At 39.2% G+C, this 19,773-nt stretch overlaps 1 protein-coding gene across 2 annotated transcripts in view; it reads right to left on the reverse strand.

Moving 5' to 3' along the window:
- Positions 1 to 12,051: 12,051 nt before the first annotated feature.
- The window catches only part of LOC141197729 (uncharacterized), a 38,339-nt gene continuing 30,617 nt past the window's right edge, over positions 12,052 to 19,773 (reverse strand). The window contains exons 6-7 of one of the 2 annotated variants that reach the window (XM_073662813.1): positions 18,178 to 18,268; positions 12,052 to 14,481 (exon numbers count right to left, since the gene is read on the reverse strand). In XM_073662813.1, the coding sequence (XP_073518914.1) occupies positions 12,872 to 14,481; positions 18,178 to 18,268 (1,701 nt within the window). In that variant the 3' untranslated portion in view covers positions 12,052 to 12,871. The remainder of the gene's footprint in view (positions 14,482 to 18,177; positions 18,269 to 19,773) is intronic. The other variant, XM_073662814.1, reaches the window with a different exon arrangement.

A 19,773-nucleotide genomic window follows, 5' to 3' on the forward strand; every position in this document is an offset into this window, starting at 1 on the left:
TCAATGTGTTTTTGTAACTCCACCACGTGCTTGGTCCACACATGTTTCCACATATTTGTGGTATTGAGGTTGCTGACACTTTTTCCTCTTTTCACCTTCTGATTACACAGCTTGCATTTGACAAAGCAAATGTCATCTGCAACTGTGTCAAAAAAGGACCAGGCACTGCAAGTCTTGGGAGCGCCCGCTTTGGATTTTGGAAGAGCCATGCTCCTAATGGGTGCCGAAGTGGAGGCTACAGGCAACCAAGTCTGCCCCCTCCCTCTCCCTCCTTTTTGGGCTGTTCGGGGAATCTCTTCCTCAGAGCTGCTCCCACCACCTTCCTGTCCCTCACGCCATGATGGGTCAAGGACCTCATCATCTACACCACCCTCTTAAAACAACTGCTTCTCCTGGGTAGTCTCGACAGCACAGTACGCACCAGAAAGTGGCACCTGAGTCTCATCATCAGATGCGTACTGAGGTGTGCTGCTGACCATAGGCACTGGCCCACCCGCCTCTTCAGATTCAGAGAGACAAAACGGTTGCGCATCACTGCATACTACCTCTTCTTCAAATTCTCGAATTCTGCTTGGCTGGCCCCCTCTTTCCAAGCCAAGAGATTCAGAGAACAGAAGTAGAGATGGCTCCTGTCCAGGGCTCTCTGACTGCCTGGGCAATTTGGCAGGTGGAAGAGACAGATGGGTGCTCTTCAGCGCTCAGGACCTGAGAGGATCTGGAACTAATTGAAGTCGATGCGTTAGCTGCCATCCATCCGACAACGGCTTCAATTTGGTCCTCCCGCAGCAGTGGGGTACGGCTAGCTCCTACAAAGCTGCGCATAAAGGACTGTTCCCTGGTAAAACTGGGGGATGCTGAGTCACTGGTGCCCGCAGCAGGCACAGAATCCCCACGTCCTCTCCCTGCAGGCACAGAATCCTGACGTCCTCTCCCTGCAGAAACTCCACGCCCACGCCCACGACCACATGCCTTACTCCCTGCCTTCTTCATCTTGGTAGACTGATAAAGATAGGCAGAAAAGTACTAAGGGCTTAGTGTGCTTATTCCTGAACAGCTGCTAACAGGTATAAGAAACATTAATTTTATAAAGTGTGGACTAGACTTTAATATGAGCTAATGTGGCCTACACAACTATAAAGTGGAGTGTTTGGTGAACTTTATTTAGGTTTTTTTTGTCACAAAAAGACACTGGATGTGCCTAAAGATGTAATAACGATAGTATCACAAACTTTTTGTAGCTATTACAATGTAGGAAGGTAACCTACAATGCAATAGATGAGGCTACAAAAAATAGGCTAATACTAATCTGGCTGGGGCTGCAGGGCCCAATGCTGCAGAAAGGCTCCTCTAACTACTCCTATATAGTGTGTTTGGAACCAATTTAGCTAAATACGGATGGAACCACCACACTAATAGGAGATATCAGGAAAAATTATGAATTGGCAAAAAAGGACAATGTATGAGGCAGTGACACACACTGAGTGCACTACAACCAGACGTGGTTGAAGCACACACTACAGGGTGAGCTGCACTCACACACCAGACCTTGCAGACAGCGGTGAACAGTACAGATGCAGAGCACTGTGCACTAGCGCTGCAAGACCAAAAAAAATTCTCTATCTACTCCTATATAGTGTGTTTGGAACCAATTTAGCTGAATACGGATGGAACCACCACACTAATAGGAGATAATAGGAAAAATTATGAATTGGCAAAAAAGGACAATGTATGAGGCAGTGACACACACTGAGTGCACTATAACCAGACGTGGCTGAAGCACACATTACAGGGTGAGCTGCACTCACACACACAGAGACCTTGCAGAAAGCGGTGAACAGCACAGAGAACTGTGCACTAGCACTGCAAGGCACAGCGATTTATAAAGTAGCTTGGGTAAAGCAGAATAGACCAAATAGGTAGCTAAAACTGTCCCTCAGAACAACAGCGTCCTATCCCTAACTGAATTCACAGCAGAGTGAGCTGAAAATGGCGGCGGCGGCTTTTATAGTGCATCATGACATCATTTTAGCAGCCAATCACAGCCATGCCATTAGTTTAGATGCCTACATGCCTAACAGGATGTGCCCACACTTCTTAGGATCCTCATTGGCTGAATAAAATGAAAATGGCTCATTGCATTATGGGAACTTCCGATTCCGGTATACGATATTGCAAAAGTATCGGAATTAAGTATCGGAATTCCGATACCGCGAATATTGGCCGATACCCGATATTTCAGTATCGGAATGCTCAACACTACTAATAAGTGCTACAGATCATAAGTCTAAGAGATCTGATTTAGTGGTGACAGTAAAAGCCGATGCGAACTGCTGATTAAGGAAGGATATGGTGGAAGACCTATAGGACTAACTAGGATATAAACGATTACCAACTGTGATCTAAATAGTTTCCTACATATGGAAACTGTAGACTGCGGATTTACTATAGGATCAGTGTTGCTCCATTTGAGCAGTCCCTGTTGGTTATGTACTGCATAATTACCTATATCCTAGTTATGTACAGCACAATTCCCTATATCCTAGTCCCTTTATCCCAGTTATGTACAGCATAATTCCCTATATCCTAGTTATGTACTGCATACTTCCCTATATCCTAGTCCCTATATCCCAGTTATGTACAGCATAATTCCCTTTATCCTAGTTATGTACTGCATAATTCCCTATATCCTAGTCCCTATATCCCAGTTATGTACAGCATAATTCCCTATATCCTAGTCCCTATATCCCAGTTATGTACTGCATAATTCCCTATATCCTAGTCCCTATATCCCAGTTATGTACAGCATAATTCCCTATATCCTAGACCCTATATCCCAGTTATGTACAGCATAATTCCATTTGTCCTAGTTAAGTACTGCATAATTCCCTATATCCTAGTCCCTAAATCACAGTTATGTACAGCATAATTCCCTATATCCTAGCTATGTACTGCATAATTCCCTATATCCTAGTACCTATATCCTAGTTATGTACTGCATAATTCCCTATATCCTAGCTATGTACAGCATAATTCCCTATATCCTAGCTATGTACTGCATAATTCCCTATATCCTAGTCCCTATATCCTAGTTATGTACTGCATAATTCCCTATATCCTAGTCCCTATATCCTAGTTATGTACAGCATAATTCCCTATATCCTAGTCCCTATATCCCAGTTATGTACAGCATAATTCCCTATATCCTAGTCCCTTTATCCCAGTTATGTACAGCATAATTCCCTATATCCTAATCCCTATATCCCAGTTATGTACAGCATAATTCCCTTTATCCTAGTTATGTACTGCATAATTCCCTATATCCTAGTCCCTATATCCCAGTTATGTACAGCATAATTCCCTATATCCTAGACCCTATATCCCAGTTATGTACTGCATAATTCCCTATATCCTAGTCCCTATATCCCAGTTATGTACAGCATAATTCCCTATATCCTAGTTCCTATATCCTAGTTATGTACTGCATAATTCCCTATATCCTAGTTCCTATATCCTAGTTATGTACTGCATAATTCCCTATATCCTAGTCCCTATATCCTAGTTATGTACAGCATAATTCTCTATATCCTAGTCCCTATATTCCAGTTATGTACTGCATAATTCCCTATATCCTAGTCCCTATATCCCAGTTAAGTACTGCATAATTCTCTATATCCTAGTCCCTATATCCTAGTTATGTACTGCATAATTCTCTATATCCTAGTTATGTACTGCATAATTCCCTATATCCTAGTCCCTATATCCCAGTTATGTACAGCATAATTCCCTATATCCTAGTCCCCATATCCTAGTTATGTACAGCATAATTCCTTATATCCTAGTTATGTACAGCATAATTCCCTATATCCTAGTCCATATATCCTAGCTATGTACTGCATAATTCCCTATATCCTAGTCCCTATATACCAGTTATGTACAGCATAATTCCCTATATCCTGGTCCCTATATCCAAGTTATGTACTGCATAATTCCCTATATCCTAGTTATGTACAGCATAATTCCCTATATCCTAGTTATGTACAGCATAATTCCCTATATCCTAGTCCCTATATCCTAGTTATGTACAGCACAATTCCCTATATCCTAGTCCCTATATCCCAGTTACGTACAGCATAATTCCCTATATCCTAGTCCCTATATCCTAGTTATGTACAGCATAATTCCCTATATCCTAGTCCCTATATCCCAGTTATGTACAGCATAATTCCCTATATCCTAGTCCCTATATCCTAGTTATGTACAGCATGATTCCCTATATCCTAGTCCCTATATCCCAGTTATGTACTGCATAATTCCCTATATCCTAGTTATGTACAGCATAATTCCCTATATCCTAGTCCCTGTATCCTAGTTATGTACAGCAGAATTCCCTATATCCCAGTTATGTACAGCATAATTCCCTATATCCAAGTCTCTATATCCCAGTTATGTACAGCATAATTCCCTATATCCTAATCCCTATATCCCAGTTATGTACAGCATAATTCCCTATATCCTAGTCCCTATATCCTAGTTATGTACAGCATAATTCCCTATATCCTAGTCCCTATATCCTAGTTATGTACAGCATAATTCCCTATATCCTAGTCCCTATATCCTAGTTATGTACAGCATAATTCCCTATATCCCAGTCCCTATATCCCAGTTATGTACTGCATAATTCCCTATATCCTAGTCCCTATATCCCAGTTATGTACAGCATAATTTCCTATATCCTAGTCCCTTCATCCCAGTTATGTACAGCATAATTCCCTATATCCTAGTCCCTATATCCTAGTTATGTACAGCATAATTCCCTATATCCTAGTCCCTATATCCCAGTTATGTACAGCATAATTCCCTATATCCTAGTCCCTATATCCTAGTTATGTACAGCATGATTCCCTATATCCTAGTCCCTATATCCCAGTTATGTACTGCATAATTCCCTATATCCTAGTTATGTACAGCATAATTCCCTATATCCTAGTCCCTGTATCCTAGTTATGTACAGCAGAATTCCCTATATCCCAGTTATGTACTGCATAATTCCCTATATCCTAATCCCTATATCCCAGTTATGTACAGCATAATTTCCTATATCCTAGTCCCTTCATCCCAGTTATGTACAGCATAATTCCCTATATCCTAGTCCCTATATCCTAGTTATGTACAGCATAATTCCCTATATCCTAGTCCCTATATCCCAGTTATGTACAGCATAATTCCCTATATCCTAGTTATGTACAGCATGATTCCCTATATCCTAGTCCCTATATCCCAGTTATGTACTGCATAATTCCCTATATCCTAGTTATGTACAGCATAATTCCCTATATCCTAGTCCCTGTATCCTAGTTATGTACAGCAGAATTCCCTATATCCCAGTTATGTACTGCATAATTCCCTATATCCTAATCCCTATATCCCAGTTATGTACAGCATAATTCCCTATATCCTAGTCCCTATATCCTAGTTATGTACAGCATAATTCCCTATATCCTAGTCCCTATATCCTAGTTATGTACGGCATAATTCCCTATATCCTAGTCCCTATATCCTAGTTATGTACAGCATAATTCCCTATATCCCAGTCCCTATATCCCAGTTATGTACTGCATAATTCCCTATATCCTAGTCCCTATATCCCAGTTATGTACAGCATAATTCCCTATATCCCAGTTATGTACAGCATAATTCCCTATATCCTAGTCCCTATATCCCAGTTATGTACTGCATAATTCCCTATATCCTAGTCCCTATATCCCAGTTATGTACAGCATAATTCCCTATATCCTAGTTATGTACAGCATAATTCCCTATATCCTAGTCATGTACAGCATAATTCCCTATATCCTAGTCCCTATATCCCAGTTATGTACAGCATAATTCCCTATATCCCAGTTATGTACAGCATAATTCCCTATATCCTAGTCCCTATATCCCAGTTATGTACTGCATAATTCCCTATATCCTAGTCCCTATATCCCAGTTATGTACAGCATAATTCCCTATATCCTAGTTATGTACAGCATAATTCCCTATATCCTAGTCATGTACAGCATAATTCCCTATATCCTAGTCATGTACAGCATAATTCCCTATATCCTAGTCCCTATATCCCAGTTATGTACAGCATAATTCCCTATATCCTAGTCCCTATATCCCAGTTATGTACAGCATAATTCCCTATATCCCAGTTATGTACAGCATAATTCCCTATATCCTAGTTCCTATATCCCAGTTATGTACAGCATAATTCCCTATATCCTAGTCCCTATATCCTAGTTATGTACAGCATTATTCCCTATATTCTAGTCCCTATATCCTAGTTATGTACAGCATAATTCCCTATATCCTAGTCCCTATATCCCAGTTATGTACAGCATTATTCCCTATATCCTAGTCCCTATATCCTAGTTATGTACTCCATAATTCCCTACATCCTAGTCTAGAACAAATAAAAATCTCAATACTGAATGATCAGAACGCACGGAATAAGATTGGACTGAGGACTGGTCCCCAAGAATTATAATAAATAATTGATACACAACCATCAATATAGAAGCACAAGCACTTTAGTAGTTATGGGTTATGTAACCCTTCGCTGAAAGAATTACAATATCCAGCACTGTGTGTTTTTAGTGTATGTATCCTTCCGTTATATCTAATAAGTGAAATAAAAGTTCTGTTTTATTTTTAGGTCTATATTCGGGATCTCTATTGGCCTTTGGCAATCTGTGTGTGTATGAAGTAAACCCTAAGCTGACCTCTGAACAGATTTTTCTAGTGTATGGATAAAATCAATATCAACCCTACAATTCACAGCCACTTCACATAATGTCCGCTTTTATAATGGATATAACGGTTTGTGTCAACTTTTTAAAAAAAGGTTTTCGTACATATGGAATATTCCTTAATAAACACATTTATATCCAAAAAATTAATATTTACAAAATCATATAGGGGTGAGAAGGAAATACCCAATTATTAGAATTTATGTAGCTAATAAAGGATTGCATGTTATTGTTACAATTGTCCCATATAAAGAACGGGTCATCAATGAACCTTTTATATAAAGTTATATACTTTTTACATTTATTATTTTGAATAAAAATCTCCTCATATACCCCTATGAATAGATTTGCGTAGGTTGGTGCGACCTTTGAACCCATCGCATTGCCTCGCGTCTGATGGTAATGTTCACCTTCAAATGTAAAATAATAATTTTTTTAAATAAAGGATAGCCCTGTGTAGATGAAGGATTTGTCTACTGTACAATCTGACAAAGGCCAAATATTTTTTGAAACATGTCAATCCAATAATTAATATATTTGAATATAAAGATGATACATCTAATGTGAGAAAAACATAATTCGGTTCCCATTGTATCTCATGTAGAAGTTGAATTAGTTGTGTAGAATCTTTTAGATATTTAGGTAGTTTTGACACATGATCCTGCATTATTTTGTCAATATATTCTGATAGATTGCTCGTCAGAGATCCAATGCCTGATATTATAGGTCTTCCAGGGGGATTGGTAAGACTATTATGGATTTTTGGAAGGTGATAAAAGAAGGGACTAGAGGGATTTTTGATTAAGAGAAACCTTTTTTCTTTTAGATTTAATATATTTTCCTCCATTGCTCTGTTGAACAAACTATTGTTTATTGGCATCACTTTAGGTAAAGGTTCTGACGGAATTGTCTGATAGTATTCCACATCTGATATTATCCTGTATGCTTCCCTGCAATAATCTGTGCAGTTTTGTATTACTATACCCCCTCCCCCTTTGTCAGCAGCTCTAATGACTAAGTTGTCATTATTACATAAGGATTGTAGGGCTTTTTTCTCAGATATTGAATGATTATTTTTATTTTTTGTGGTGGGCCTCCTTTAATTGTAAGTTCTTTTAATTTATCAAGAACTATATCATGGAAGGTGCTAATGTGATGTCCCTTACTCTCGATCGGATAAAAATGGGATTTTGTTTATACATTCATATGAAATTGTAAATCAGTTTGTGATGAAGATAAAACAGGCTGTTCTCTCACTTTATTTATTGTAAAATGTTTTTGTAATCAGTCATTTTCCTCGTAAATACCTGAAGATTTAAAAAAAGATCAAAGCCTTTGGGTTTGTTTGTGCGACAAAAGGAAAGTTATTTTGATAACATCATTTGATAAAAGGTAGTCCGACAGATTAAAAATATTTGTGGGTATTATTGTTTGGGGCTTGGGGTAGGTTTATTTTCCCTCTTTTCTTCCTCCTCGCGTTCCTCTAGTAGTTTTTTTCTTCCTCTGGTTTGGGGGAGAAGTATTGGTTAATTGCCCTTTCTTGGGAGACACAGCTCGGGGTAAAAAAGGTACCAGAACTTTATTACCAGTTGTGGTATTGTCCACTATAATAGTATTGCTTGTTTTTTTAGTAGAGGAAACAATGTCTGATGTAGTGTCATATATTGAGAGGTCCAGTAGTGGAGTAGAAATGGGATCTTAGAATTCGATTAGAGCAAGAGATTCAATTTCATTAGGTGGAATTAGACATTTAATTTATTGCTACTAGTTGTCTCAGTTTTATTTTTACTTACACGAGCACTTTCCCTTTCTTCATTTATTCTATTTGTAGTCTAATGTTGTCTAGATGTTTTTTTACATTAAGAACCAAAATGAAGGTAGAGGTTTTCCATTCAGAAGATGGAAGCAGTGTATTTGAATTTTGTATAGGAGGAGTGTTTGTCAAATTTGTTCTCCTGTTCACAGTACTTTTTGTAGATTCAACTGTTGCAATTGATAAAGGTCCAATTCTATTTGGTAGGACTTTCTCAATTATTTTGTTATTTGTTATCTTCGGTTGAATCTTATTATTTTCATTTTTTTCAACATTTTTTTTTATCTGTATCAATACATTCATTAGCCTTGTCCTTTAGTTGTATAGGAAGAGAAATTTTAGATTTTTGTTCGATCACTCAGGGAACACTTTGTGTTTCTTTCTTTTTTTATAATACGATAATCATCCCTGTCTCGTTGCAGTTTTTTTAGATTTATTCATTATTGGCTCATGTTCCAATTGTAATATGGATGTGATAGTGTTAGAATTTTTTTTTTATATTATGGATGAGATTCAAACCTTAATAGGTCCTTTTGACAAAACAGCTTTTTATCTTAATCAGACATAAGTCTACATTTGTTAAGCCAAGAGAAATCCTCTATTCTGTTTGTGTTGACTTGTGAATGTATGTGTATTTCTGTGGCTGGTCAAGAAGGACATACGATTATTAGTATAAAGCTGAATGTTAATGTCTCTTTTTTTTTTAAACAATGATGTTTGTTACTATGCTAATTGCATATTGTACTAAAGCCATCTAGATGTTGATTTACAAGAGCCCCCTGCTATACCAACTATATAAATTGATTAAATGCTCAAACAATGAGACATGAGCCCTGTGGAATAATACCCTCCCTAATCCTTGACCTGTGGATGCGTACGTGAATAGTTACAACTGTAACTATTTAGGGGACATATGCCTCTGTAGCAGTGAGAATTGAAAGAGAGAATCAAAAATCAGTCACAGTCTTCTGGGCATCAGCTTGGTAGCACGGCTCAATCCAGAGAGACACAGATTTGGATTCTACACGATTCTGGTCTAAGGATGTACAGCCCTGACTGGAAGGATACGGATCTGCTCCATTGACCATCAGAGAACCCATGAATACATTTGGGGAGACCAGGTTGGGACAATGAAGTCACCTGGCCCCATTGATATGTTATTTGGGGTTGCCAGGTGGGACCTTCTGGTCGCCTGGAACCCATGGAAACTCTCGGAGAGGCCAGAGTGGGACTCTTGGGTCTCCTGGACTTGTACCTCAATGGACTGTCAGCTTCCTAGGCTTGCTGCTACCTCCTTTCTGTGGGCGCCCACCAAAAGTGGTGGCCACTGGTTGAGGTAGTTGACCCTGGAAGTCCCAAAATTACAGTTCTATCCACGACGGGTCAGCGGAAGGAAAGACTGTGTAATGTTGTACCACCTTGGGTATTTGCTTTGACTGTTCTGGTTAATGTCCGTTTGGTGGTTCAATAAAATATTGCCACGCTGATTTACCCTCACACTGTGTTGTCTGAGTAGTATTATGCCAACGGAAGACCCCAGGTCTTCAGTCCTTAGCTAAAGATATAAAACTTTTTCAGTTGCAGTTTCATACAATTGTGTTCTCTTTTTATGTAAACATGTTAACATAATGTGCAGACAATTATTTAAATTAGAGTCCCATTCAAGTGTAAACTTATTGTCATTAGGAAATGTTTGTAGAACTGTCCATGTCCATAATGGATCCTCCTGTTTGTCTAATAATTTGTAACATGAGCCGTTCCCTTGATAATAGAGAAATTTGTGGATAATTAGTGCTGCTGGTTTATTGAAGACGTCAATTCAGAAAGGTTTATTAAATATAATTATTGAATATGGAACGTGCAGATCTCTCAGATGTTTTTGATATCAATGAATCTGGCTCTATGTTTCTGCACTTCTATAGAATAATCTGTAAAGATCTAGATTTTGGACCCACTGATTGTTACATCTGGGTGATGCCTTGCCTGTCGCAGGATAATATCTTTGTCCCGGTAGTGTAAAACTTTAGCCAGCACAGGTCTTCGTGGAAGCCCAGGAGGAAGATGAGCACTCTATGAGCTCGTTCTACAGCTTATAGAGGGTTAAGGTTTCAAGCCTGATTATTAATTTCAGCCAGTTTTCAAAGAATTCAGTAGGAAAGGAGCCTTCTATTTTTTTCAGTCACACCAATAAGTGGTATATCATTGAGCCTTGACCTATTTTCAAGATCATCTGTTTCTGCCAGCAGTGCTGATATTTTCTGTTCTGCAAGCCTGTTCTCATTGCTTGCATCAGCTATCTGGTCCTCAATGGCACCGACTTAGCCTTCCACTGCCCCGGCTCTATTTTCTGAAGTTTCTGTCATATACCTGCTATCTCATCTTTAAGACCACCAAAATGTACATTGAAAGCAGAGAGAGAATTTACAATGTACCACTGCAATGAAAACATCTTTTAAAGTAGGTTCCTCAGGTACCTGTATGTCCCATTGGCGCAGATTAGGCCGTGGGGCAGTGAGTATTGTGCTACATGCAAATTTGTGGTCTTTTCATCCCCTTCAAAGCAGCTGCCTCTCCCATCTCCTGCACACCCAACTCCTTCACTTGGAGCCCATGCACAGGTGTGGGGTAGCTGTTATAAGAAGGCCACTGTCACCTGCTGACACCTGTGTTTCTGTGCAGGCAAATTGCTACAGCCTAGCCACCACTTCCCTCCTCCTAGTCTCCCCTGCTCAATCTGTCTCTAGCGTGACAACCATGGTGTCATCTTGGAGTGGAGAGCCTGCTTCTCCCGAAGTCTTTATGTGGCTTTTCCTGGTCATTTTTTTCCCTTGGAGCAAAGTACTTCCACACTCAGACAGTTAACTAGTAGATGTATGCCGATTTTTAGGATGGTCGTCAAGTATTATATTGGATAAATAGCTAGATGCTCGGCCGGAGTTCCTACATCTGCTTGTTTACATATGTCGTCAGGGTTGTTGCCCAAAAGTACTGCTACTTTCTGTGTGAGTGGGATAGTCGTGCAAGAAAATATTGCTACAAAAAAAGGGACTGGCCTCTCCAACATTCACTTCTGCAAGGGAGTAAACTGTCCTGCATTCAGAAGTTGAGGATCCACCTAGGCAATGGTGGTAACAAAATCTTATCAAGTTGGGCCTAATGAAGAACTTTGTAAAGGCTATGGATAAAAATGTAAAAGCATTAATGCATCTGATTGATAACTTTCCAAGGTTAAGTGAAGCAAATATAAAAGAAGGAGTCTTTACTGGACTTCAGATTCGTAAGCTTCTTCAAGATGAGGAGTTTCTTCATTTGTTCCAGGGCAAGAAAAAGGCTGTATGGTTTACATTTGCAGTAACTAACTTTTTGAGAAACTCAAGAGTAGATACAGTAACTATGAAGAGTTGGTGTTATTTCTACTCAAAACATGTAAGGATCTTGGCTTTAACATGTCCTTAATGATTCATTTCTTATATTCTAGACTTTTCTTCTACCAAACTGTGGAGTAGTGAGAGACGAGGATGGTGAGAAATGTAACCAAGATATTGCAGCTATGGAGAAAAGATATAAAGGGAAATTAAATCCATCAATGCTTGCAGATTACTGTTGCATAATTTTAAGAGATGATCTGATACAGGAGTACAAGAAACAAGCAAAAAACAGTTGTCACTGAATAAGGACTAATTTTGTAGTGCAATTTCTGTAACTGTTTAAAATTCGCAATAGGGTTTACACAGGTTTTAGTTATTTGAATTGTTTCTAAGTTTTCTCTAAATAAATATCAGAAAATTGGCATAACAAAATATTCTGCATCTGTATATTTACAAGAATAATAATGTTTCAAAGTACTGGAACCTTTAGTCATTAAATTATATGTAGCAGTAAAAGGAAAACTCGTTGTCCAATTTGAATTCAGGAGGTCAAACTCATTAAGAAATGGCACAGTTCATAACGGAACCTGACAACTTTTAAAAATATGTAAAACAGTGTTACATGATCTGAAAGGTCCATAAGCTAGGTTCTTCAGCTGCTCAGTCAGGACGTCCAGCCTCTGTACAGGTCCCAGTACCTTCCTCTCCTCTTCTGCACCAATCAGTTAGATAAGTGTGGGGCTTGAGAAGAGAGCAGTTCTCTCACTGATCAGGAAGGACACTGTCTCATTGTTCTCAGTCACAGGAAGCTACCTTCAGTCTATAGGACACACTCACATATTAGCACAATTTTTTCTTGCTAAAAGTGTGTCTTTTCAAGTAAAACATTTTCCACATTAAGGATATAAAAAAGACTTCTCCCCGATGTGACTTCTCTGATGTCTATCAAGATAAGCTTTCCGGTGAAAACATTTCCCACATTCTGAACAGGAAAAAGGCTTCTCCCCTGTGTGAATTCTCTGGTGCTTAACAAGACTTGATTTCCTTGTAAAATATTTCCCACATTCTGAACATGAAAAAGGATTTTCTCCTCTGTGAGTTCTTTGATGTGTAACAAAATCTAATTTCTGGTTAAAACATTTCCCACATTCTGAACATGAAAAAGGCTTCTCCCCTGTGTGAGTTCTCTGATGTGTAACAAGATATGATTTCATTGTAAAACATTTCCCACATTCTGAACATGAAAAAGGCTTCTCCCCTGTGTGAGTTCTCTGATGTGTAACAAGATGTGATTTCTGGTTAAAACATTTCCCACATTCTGAACAGGAAAAAGGCTTCTCTCCTGTGTGAGTTCTCTGGTGCGTAACAAGACTTGATTTCCCCGTAAAACATTTCCCACATTCTGAACATGAAAAAGGTTTTTCCCCTGTGTGAGTTCTTTGATGTGTAACAAGACCTAATTTCTGGTTAAAACATTTCCCACATTCTGAACATGAAAAAGGCTTCTCCCCTGTGTGAATTCTCTTGTGCTTAACAAGACTTGATTTCTCTGTAAAATATTTCCCACAATCTGAACATGAAAAAGGCTTCTCTCCTGTGTGAGTTCTCTTGTGCTTAACAAGACTTGATTTCACTGTAAAACATTTCCCACATTCTGAACAGAAAAAAGGCTTCTCCCCTGTGTGAGTTCTCTGATGTGTAACAAGATCTGATTTCTTGATAAAAGATTTCCCACATTCTGAACATGAAAAAGGCATCTTCCCTGTGTGAGTTCTCTGATGTATATCAAGTGTCGCTTTCTGGAAAAAACATTTCCCACATTCTGAACAGGAAAAAGCCTTCTCCCCTGTGTGAATTCTCCAGTGCTTAACGAGATTTGATTTCACTGTAAAACATTTCCCACATTCTGAACATGAAAAAGGCTTCTCTCCTGTGTGAGTTCTCCGGTGATTAACAAGACTTGATTTCACTGTAAAACATTTCCCACATTCTGAACATGAAAAAGGTTTTTCCCCTGTGTGAGTTCTTTGATGTGTAACAAGATGTGATTTCTTGTTAAAACATTTCCCACATTCTGAACATGAAAAACGCATCTTCCCTGTGTGAGTTCTCTGGTGACTAAGAAGACTTGCTTTCATGTTAAAACATTTCATACACTTGAAACAAGAAAATCTATTCTTTGCTGTGTGAATTTTTTGATGTTTAAGAAAAAGCTTTTTGAGGGGAAAACTATTTCCATATTCTGACCATGCAAATGGCTTCTTAGCTTTAGGAGCAGTTCGTTTTTTAATGCTTAGTTTGTGACTTTGATTTTCCTTAGTAGTCGGTAATGAATCAGAAGATAGGACCTGTTTCAAAGGATCAGATGACACATCTTTGCTGTAAAGGGATGATGGTATATTTGGAGTAATAGCATTCCCTTCAATTGTATCCTGTGAGATCTCCAGCTCATCTGATTTGAAAATTGAAGATGTCAGCTGTCCCTCTGATCTCCTAGTACAGTCATCTGCCAAGTAAAAAAAATATATTTGAATAAAATATTCTTGAAATTTATATTTTTGAACATTTCTAAACTGTTGGTACAAATGGCAAGTTATGTAAAAATATTGAATTATTCACCAAGACAATGATAGTTCACAGTCTAATAGAAAACCTCATAGCATGATCCAGTAGAGTTTGGTGTTCAACTGTTTGTTCATTCTGCCTCCCAAATATCAAATATGCGAAAATTATACCAATAAAAATTTCTACTCATATCACAAAAAACAAGCCTCCACTCAGGTCCATCATCTATCAACGGAAAAACAGAGGTTTCCACATCATTAGTGGCTCAAAAACTCTTGAAAAGCAACATGGCTTCCATAAACCAATCCAGCAAAATCCGCTCTTCCAAAGTCAAGTATGCTTCCTACTTAACTCAAATGGAAAGCACCACACCCTACTAAAGCTCATGCATAATGCCGGAAGCTGCCTGATACAGCCTTGTTCTCCGCTGGTTAAGTCTTCTGTGTTCAGCTCCCGTGTTGTGTATTTTCTTCTTCGTTTCTTCTTGTGATCCCAGCCCATTTACTGACTACTATTGTGTCTTCTGATTTTGTATTTTCTCTGCCCTCCTGGTTCTGATCAGGCCACCTGACTATTCTTCTTGTCATCTCACACCACAGAACAGCAGGCAACACCAAGTCCAAGCCTAGGGGTCTTTGTGTAAGTACAGATCCATGTACACTGTGTGCAGAATTATTAGGCAAGTTGTATTTTAGAGGATTATTTTTATTATTGATCAACAACTATGTTCTCAATCAACCCAAAAGACTCAAATATCCAAGCTTAATATTTTTGGAAGTTGGAGTGGTTTTTTTTTTTAGATTTGGCTATCTTAGGAGAATATCTGTTTGTGCAGGTAACCATTACTGTGCAGAATTATTAGGCAACTTAATAAAAACCAAATCTAATCCCATCTCACTTGTTTATTTTCACCAGGTAAACCAATATCAGTGCACAAAATTTAGAAATAAACATTTCTGACATGCAAAAACAAAAACCAAAAAAATTAGTGATCAGTATAGCCACTTTTCTTTATGATGACACTCAACAGCCTTCCATCCACAGATTCTGTCAGTTGCTTGATCTGTTTTCGATCAACATTGCGTGCAGCAGCCACCACAGCCTCCCAGACACTGTACTGAGAGATGTACTGTTTTCCCTCCCTGTAGATCTCACATTTTATGATGGACCACAGGTTCTCTATGGGGTTCAGATCAGGTGAACAAGGGGGCCATGTCATTATTTTTTCTTCTTTTAGACCTTTACTGGCCAGCCACGCTGTGGAGTAGTTGGATGCATGTGATGGAGCATTGTCCTGCATGAAAATCATGTTTTTCTTGAACAATACCGACTTCTTCCTGTACCACTGCTTGAAGAAGTTGTCTTCCAGAAGCTGGCAGTAGGTCTGGGAGGTGAGCTTCACTCCATCCTCAACCCGAAAAGGTCCCACAAGTTCATCTTTAATACTAGCCCATACCAGTACCCCACCTCCACCTTGCTGGCATCTGAGTCGGAGTGGAGCTCTCTGCCCTTTATTGGTCAACCCTCTGGCCCATCCATCTGGCCCATCAAGAGTCACCCTCATTTCATCAGTCCATAAAACCTTTGAAAAATCAGTCTTAAGATATTTCTTGGCCCATTCTTGACATTTTATCTTATGTTTCTTGTTCAAAGGTGGTCATTTTTCAGCCTTCCTTATCTTGGCCATGTCCCCGAGTATCGCAAACCTTGTGCTTTTTGATACTCCAGTAACATTGCAGCTCTGATATATGGCAAAACTGGTGGAGAATGGCATCTTGGCAGCTTCACGCTTGATTTTCCTCAATTCATGGGCAGTTATTTTGCGCCTTTTTTGGCCAACACACTTCTTGCGACCCTGTTGGCTATTTGCCATGAAACGCTTGATTGTTCGGTGATCACGCTTCAAAAGTTTTGAAATTTCAAGACTGCTGCATCCCTCTGCAAGACATCTCACAATTTTGGACTTTTTAGAGCCCGTCAAATCTCTCTTCTGATCCATTTTGCCAAAGGAAAGGAAGTTGCCTAATAATTAAGCACACCTTATATAGGGTGTTGATGTCATTAGACAACACCCCTCTTCATTACAGAGATGCACATCACCAGATTTACTTAATTAGTAGTTGGCTCTCAAGCCTATGCAGCTTGTAGTAGGACAACATGTATAAAAAGTATCATGTGATCAAAATACGCATTTGCTTAATAATTCTGCACACGGTGTAGAGGGGTTAAAGGGTGATGGGCAAAACTTTGACTATAGACAATAACACATCTAATGAGAAGATCAAAAAAAAGAGTAACTAGTGGTGAAACCTCTCCGGGATAATTAGAGTATGCTTCTTGATAGCTCCTGGCAATTTAAACTATAGTAAGGGCCAATATTTTATGTCAAATGAGTCTCAAAAAGAAATATACATTTAATGAGAACTTTTTATAATAGTGCAGAGCTGAGGTGTCTTAAATTTAGATCTCAGGCATTTGGAAGAGACAATAGAGACCTTTTTTGAAAGACTATCAGGGAATTACAGAGTTAAGTGAGGCAGGCCGATCCCACCACAATCAAACTATCATACAGAATGAACCTGTAAAAAAAAAGACAGAATAAAAAAAAACACATTACATCCCCAACAGGAATGCATGTTTGTGGGGGAGGGGGGGACTCCAACACTAAACCGGAGTTGCACTTATTTATGGTAGACCGTTGGAGCTACTATGAGTCCTGACCAGAAGAGTAGAGAAAGTATTAGTGCCCCCATTTTAGGATAAATTGTATCTAAATTCTTTAGGATTGATAATATTATTTATGACGTGGAGTGAATCCATGAAACCAGGGCTCGAGTCATGCCAACACATCTCCTGCAGGCGTGAATATATCTATATTACAGCCATCAGCCACGCACAGCTTAGAGATATATCATGGCACAGGTGTAATGTTTTTGTATACTTTATCTATTGGAAGTAATTTGGTTTAAAAAGAAATAGAAAAGTAAGGGTAACGGGAAACTCTGTTATTATACAGAAATTCACACTTGGCCTCACTGCACATTTAATGTTGTCGATCATAAAAGTGAGGTTTGGTCATAAAGACTGGACCTGGTCTTGTAGGGACCATATGAGCACATTCAGCAGCACAGAAGGGAGAGAGGGTAGATTCATCCAATAAGATAACAGGAATCTAGGAAGCCAACAGCATCATTACCCTCCGCTTTCTCTTACAGGCCCATCATAATATTTTTCTTCAAGTGATTTTTGTAACTTGTCAGCACATTCTACGTACACTGTTATTTGGATTGGTAGCTTACAAATCTGGGCAGGTAAGAGTCAGGATCTTCCAATTTCAGTTGGTAGGTGGATCTTCCAGGTTGTAAGCTCTATAGAAAAGGAGATTCAATATCCAAAGTCATTTGAGGAGTTTCAATGTCCAAAGTCATTTGAGGAGTTTCAATGTCCAAAGTCATTTGAGGAGTTTCAATGTCCAAAGTCATTTGAACAGTTTTAGGTGGAGGACAATGTTTTGGTCTAGATGCAAAATGGTGATTACACAATTGTGATCCAGCTGGACTCTTTGACCGGTAAACCAGCCACAGCCGGTGACGGAGAAGAATCAGTGACTTCTCTGCATTTAGTAGTTACTACTCACCTGGGTAGTCATATGTAGGAATCTCCTCTTTACACCGCTCATCGCCCCTCACATATGTCTCTGTAGTATTAATATGGGTCAGATCTTCACCCTGAAACAAATGTTGTAAAAGTCACAGACAGATGGAGAAGTCACATCTATGATCAGTAGTGAAGAGCGAGTACCGTAATATTCGTAATCGCTATAATCGTAACGAGCACTTTGTAATAATCGCTCCGAATAGCGAGTACAAGGTAAGTCAATGGGAAATGTGAGTAATTTTCTGATAGACCCTAAAAAGTGGTCTGGGGGCCTGAGGAAAAGGCTGATGGATGGGAAAGTGATGAAACAGAATGAGAAGAGCCTGGAGAATGTGCCTGCATGCATTTCTGACTCACATATGGTTTCTGGGAATAAGTTTGTTGCAGTGTTACGCCACTTTTACAGACACACAAGAACAACTAGCAAACCTAACCTAAATTGCATTTAACAGGCCAAAAAGGTTAAGAAACAGTTTTCCTGCACAATCACTTGTATATAAGGCTAAATAAACCAGAGAAACCAAAAAATATCCCTTTTAGCCTTTGTTCACACATACTGTTGCGGCTTTTTTTCACCTTTTACAATTGAGAGGGTCCTGATACATTTTGTAGGTCCCTCTGTCATACATCGTTTTTAGTTCACTATTCCCCAGCACTTTACAAGCACAGCAAGAACGTACTAGTAGGTATGTTGATCTTTGACCTGAGAGGCCTCAGGTGGCTCTGTAACATGCGTTTTGGAGGGACAGCTGTTCCTTAGACATTTGGGCGGTCCCTCCATCATTGACACTCAGATAGTGGAATACATATTCAATAGCAGTTTACAATGTGCCCATTGTAGCGTTGGGCTTGACCCTCCTCCTCCTCCACCACCAGCATGTGATACTGTGGCCCTAAATTCAAATGTTCAGAGGCCCTGCAGGAGGCAGGAATTTTGTGAGAGCCCTCGTGTGGCCCTGTAACATACATTTTGAAGTGCCCTCCTGTAGAGATTTTGGAGGTCCCTCGTGTACATCTGAGAGTGCCCTCACTTACTCATATTGTAAGGCCCTCACTGTATTATTTAACTCATTTAGGGGCAGAAACTACAGAGAAAAAGTCAAGAGACATGGAGTACTAGAAGGTAGCAGTGAGTACGGCCTGCGATCCTCAGGTATGGCTGAACTCAGTGAACTGGAAAAATAAAGCTGCACTAGTCAACTGGATGACGAGCTCAAATATATCACTTGTGCAAGTCAATGGACAAAGGATATATAGTGCCCCAACTCCAGGATGGGTTGGAGAAGCTTCTCCAAATGGCTCCGAGATTTTGATGGTCAATATTTCCCAGATTATATAGGCAGAGAAGACTTCTTGATATTGTACTACTTGGTCCAGTGCAGAATGTGCATTGTATTTCCAAAAATTACTCCTGGGGGCTGTGTCATAAGTGCAGGGAGATTCCTTGACAAGGGCCTCCCTTGTCAAACATTATCTATGATGGAGTACTGTAGTAGTTGTGGCCCTCAATTCAAATTTTCAGAGGGCCATCAGTCGGTCATCAACAGTCAGTGTAAATTTCTATTGAATATGTATC

This window comes from Phyllobates terribilis, unplaced genomic scaffold (assembly GCF_046119375.1).
Source record: "Phyllobates terribilis strain yellow unplaced genomic scaffold, ASM4611937v1 Scaffold_86__1_contigs__length_6382490, whole genome shotgun sequence".
Classification (NCBI taxonomy): domain Eukaryota; kingdom Metazoa; phylum Chordata; class Amphibia; order Anura; family Dendrobatidae; genus Phyllobates; species Phyllobates terribilis.